General features: G+C 36.4%; 1 protein-coding gene across 1 annotated transcript in view; it reads left to right on the top strand.

Annotated features, from left to right (window-relative positions):
• Positions 1–261: 261 nt before the first annotated feature.
• The window catches only part of Spt-I (serine palmitoyltransferase subunit I), a 51,225-nt gene continuing 46,696 nt past the window's right edge, over positions 262–4,790 (top strand). The window contains exons 1-2 of the mRNA XM_076207149.1: positions 262–345; positions 547–720. Coding sequence (XP_076063264.1) covers positions 277–345; positions 547–720 — 243 coding nt within the window. The 5' untranslated portion in view covers positions 262–276. The remainder of the gene's footprint in view (positions 346–546; positions 721–4,790) is intronic.

The raw sequence follows: 4,790 nt of genomic DNA, 5'->3' as shown, positions 1-4,790 counted from the left end.
CATATTATGATATTGTAAACTGTTGGGGGTAAGATTGACTGAAAATTGTTATACAATCCGTCTGACTGAACGGAGTCATTGAAAAAGGGTGGTACACTGAATACCTTGTTGTGGGGAACTTTACGCACTGGGCAGTTCAGAACGTCCTATCCAATCACAACTTACTTTCAGTAGAGAGGGCCAAGGAGAGGTTGCATCTGCAGCCCAGAAACGTCATACCTTCTATTTTTATCTACCAACCTATAGTTTTCCGTTCTTGCTGCCCATCGCTTTCCTATGTCAATTTACCACCTGTCTTTCTTAAGCTTGACTCGACAGAGTGCAGACTTTACGGTTTTGAGCAAGGTGTTTTGAATACATTTAGATAATTTGTTTCAAATTAAAGAAAGATAAATTCAAGACCATGCTGGTTTGACTTTTATATGTTTGTTCACTGGATATTGGTAGATATACACAAGTTCTACTATTTACATTGATATCACTTGGTTAATTTGGTATGTATGACATGAGAACATTTTACCTTTTTTTATTATTATTTCTCCCCAGTGTCTGTCCCATTTGACAAATAAGCAAGAGTTCAAGATTCGAAGAGCTCACGATACATCAAAACAAATCGTGCCAATGTTTCATGAATCTTCTCCAGCGGACTCCTTCGCAGCCCAACTTGAAACCATGGCAACTCAGTGGAATGTGTACGAAAATTTCCAGGCACTTCTACAGGTATGGGGCTTATTGTTTAATACATAATTTGTAGCTCTTGTCTGTTTTACTAACAAATTAAGGAATTGGTGATTATTGTCATTAAGATATGGCCTATTCAGGTCAGGTGACTTCAGAAACTCCATTCATCACACAAACATGGGAGTGAATTGATGTAAAGGTATTTTTATAAGCTAATTAAAATTATGTTACCCATAGTTTTGTTTATAATTGTGCCCAGTGATTGGGACTAAGATTAATTCAATATTGTACCCTAAAGGAAGATAAACGTCAACATGGGATGTGGCATGTGCCAAACATAAAGGCTAATAAATACGTAGTTGTCATGGAGCTATCAACAGAATCTCGTGATTACTTAATTTACTTAGTAGAATCTTGGGGGTCTTCCACAAAGCTGTGGCGGTCCACTGCTTCTGCCAGCACGGGTATCTTCCTTCAGGAAGGGGATCTGGTCTGGCACTGAGTTGGAGGCTGCCCTGCAGTACACTGTGTAACCAGGTTCATAGGATAGGAGGTTCATCAAATGATCAGATTAGGGAGATTGAGTAAATGTTCAAAATTATGCATAATTGATTTCCAAGTGAAATGTATTTCTCTAAACTTTTTGTATGAAATAAGGGGAAGTCATGAATATTTATATCATGTCCTCAGAATCCTGAGAACTGTGTTAGCAAAGGAGGGGTGGGAGAAGGAAATTGTTTGAAGATGGGACCACCAAAATTCCTGTGCCAATCTGAATAAAAACCAAGAGTACAAGGTAGTTCTAGAATCATACAAACATGGATATGTAATTTTAAAATTGTATTGTCTAATAGCTCCTAACCTAACTTAATTAATTAACCACTCCATAAAAAAAATATGGTCAATTTATAGTTTCACCCAACCATAGAATTTGATATGTGGCTTGTGTGTTTCTGGTGAGAAATGTGGTATGAACGATGGTGTACATCATTTCTGTCGCAAATGCATACTTTTGAAGTAATTAAGTATTGAAGTTATCTTATGCACTTATGTCTACGTCTCCCCAACGATCTGGGGGGACGTGTGGGAAATCGGGGTTTTTGGGTAGGGGAGACTAATAAATGGAGTAATGCACGTTGCCAAACAGGTGTAAAATGAAGAAGACTAAAGAAACCCATAAAAAACAAAAATATCCCATATCGGCGGGTACCGCATGTGGCACCATGTTTGTTTACTAGCGATTGTATTTGTGAGTAGAAGCGCAAGATTTAGGGCAGCTGCTCGCGCAAGACATGGTAACCATAAAGTAAACTAAACTAAACTAACCTAACCTAACCTAACCTAACGGAGGTAACGTTAGTTTACGGTTAGGAAGTCTTGCGCGGCTGGAGTGGAATTCGCTAAGTGTAACAGATCTAATGAGAAATTTTCCGAATCTGTGGTAAAAACAAAGATGGCTACTGCTGGACTCCGGCCCTAAAACGTGATTTTTATTTTTTTATCTTATTTTTTTTTAAAGTGTTATTGTTCATTTTATACCTGTTTTGCAACGCACATTACTCCAATTATTAGTCTTCCCCACCCAAAAACCCCGATTTCCCACATGTCCCCCCAGATCATTTGGGAGATGTAGGCATAAGACAAGTGCATAAGATAACTTCAATATTTGATTACTTCAAAAGTATGGATTTGCAATGGAAATGATGTACACCATTGTTCATATCACAACATTTCTCACCAGAAACACACAAACCACATATCAAATTCTATGGTTGGGTGAAACTATAAATTGTCCAAAAAGATCTTTCAAATACAAAAAAGAAAAAAAAATGTGTTTGCATGATACTGGAATAGAACCAAGTACAAGTTTAATTATAGGTAAATTTTTATGGTATTTTTTTTAGAAGTGTACACCTACGTTGTATAGCATTAGAAAATCAAATATTAATATGGTAAACTTTTAGTTATGCACACCTATGTAATATAGCAATAGAAAATGATTAATTTTGTAAATTGTAATATATCAACATAATATGCGGTTTTCTTGGTAGAGATCAATACCAAAAAAGTTTATAAAACCAATTTACTAACGAATGAAGTCGTGAAAGTTGAATGATACACCATGTTTGTTTTGATAGATGCCGAGTCCGAAGAAATAAAAAGATAAATTTGTCTATTCTAACCTAACCTAACTAACCTACATAACCTAACTTTTATTTAGAAATTTGGTACCTCAAATCCTAAAGATTATCTGGGTTTTCGTCATCGTCACGGATGCTGACTACCTGATTATTATTGTACCTCGGGCAATTAACAGAGAACGGCAGAACCCGTGTTCTCCCATAAAGTCCAAGGAAGCTATTGTCTTTGTAACAGCACTTATTAATGTCATCTGGAGTTGGAGAATACCCAGTCCACAATGTGAAAGCCATCATCTAACTGACAGTGGACTGGACAGATGACAGCATAGCATCCGTACCGTAACCTAGCGGCTTTGTTCATTTGTAGACATGCTTGTAGCAAGTTTTTTTGGGGTATTATTTTAGTGGTGCACACCTATGTGATATAGCATTAGAAAATTGAATATTAATTTTGTAAATTAAAATACATGAACGTAGTATGTGATTTTCTTGGAAATAAATAAAAAACATTGCTACAAGCATTTACAATTAACGAATGAAGGCACTATGATACAGTACGGATGCCATGCTGTCGTCTGTCCAGGGCTGCATCTCCTGATGAGGTGAGGGGATTGAAGATGGGTTTTGAAAATGGGCAGATTTGTTGTCCAGCTTGCAGGACCACTAAATGCAGGTATTGGTCCCTGAGACAACCAAATGTAATAAAAGTATATAGTTTAGAAAACCATAAATCACACAAAGTTCAAAACCCCAACACTAATAGTGACAGTCAACCACAATTTCCAACATACCTGACTGTAGATTATTTAAGATGTGAAGAGGAGAAATACTATCCATGCCCACATTATTGCAAATACAGGGTTTAGGAAGAAGGTCAAGGATAAGTACACATGGGAGAGGGTGGTGGATGGAAGGATGGTAGCTAGAGTGTTAATGGATTATATAGTAGTAACCAGGAGTATAGTAGGAGGAGTTAAGGATATATGTTCTAAGGGGAGAGAGTTGGGGAATTTCAGATCATTTTTTGGTGGAAAGTAAGTTGAGAGTGGAGGATAGATAAAGAGGAAAAGGACATAAGGTAGGGAGGTTTTGAATACTTATCAAAACAATTCTAATTAATGTAGGATTTCCCAACTACCATTATATATATATATATATATCTGAATAAATATCTTATTCCTGGTATTCGGGATCAGGCATAGTTTTGTTAAAAGGAAGGTGTAAGCAATATCATGCTCATTCTTTAATAAAATAGACCGTAGTCGTCATTTGGGCACTACACTCTCAAAAGTACAGGCTTGTTTACCTCAGTCAGATCTTCTACTTTTAGTTTATTCTCTTTACAGCTAAGCTCTGAAGCATTATTTGGTAAATTAGGTCTTAAATTAGCACATAAACACCCTAGTTAGCCTACCAGACTCCTAAAACCAACTTTTTCTTCATTACACTGCATATCTTTAGTCTTCTTACAGAACTTACATTTATGAATTTTAGAGATTTACATTATTCATTTTGATGAATTGTGACAGTGTTCATTCTGTACAAATCTAGTCCAATATATTTGAAAGTAGCACTGCTCTGCTCACTGATCTTAAACTGCTTCCTAATTTTGCTAATGATCATTTCTTCAAACTCCGTTGTCCCTCCCCAGAGGAAGTCATCTACATGCATCAAGAAGATGCCAATTCCTCTTTATTATACCAATAAAATGCTTTTACTTGAATACAGCCCATCTTCAACAAGAGTCTTTACTGTTAGATACCACTTCTTAGCTGCATCATTAAGGCCATGTACACATTTTTCTAATTTCTGTAGTATACTTTCACATCCTGCTTCAACAGGAGGAACAAGATGATACCTCATGCTCAAAACCATTCACTCTGTGAAAATGCAGCCTTGATATCAGTTGAATTTACTGCCCACTTTTTGGAAGACAATGTAGCAACAAAAGATTTCAATATTTCCTTG

The sequence above is a fragment of the Oratosquilla oratoria genome, chromosome 23 (genome assembly GCF_046742065.1).
Source record: "Oratosquilla oratoria isolate Oo_2021 chromosome 23, ASM4674206v1, whole genome shotgun sequence".
Taxonomy (NCBI): domain Eukaryota; kingdom Metazoa; phylum Arthropoda; class Malacostraca; order Stomatopoda; family Squillidae; genus Oratosquilla; species Oratosquilla oratoria.
This window is presented reverse-complemented; position numbering and strand designations above follow the sequence as displayed.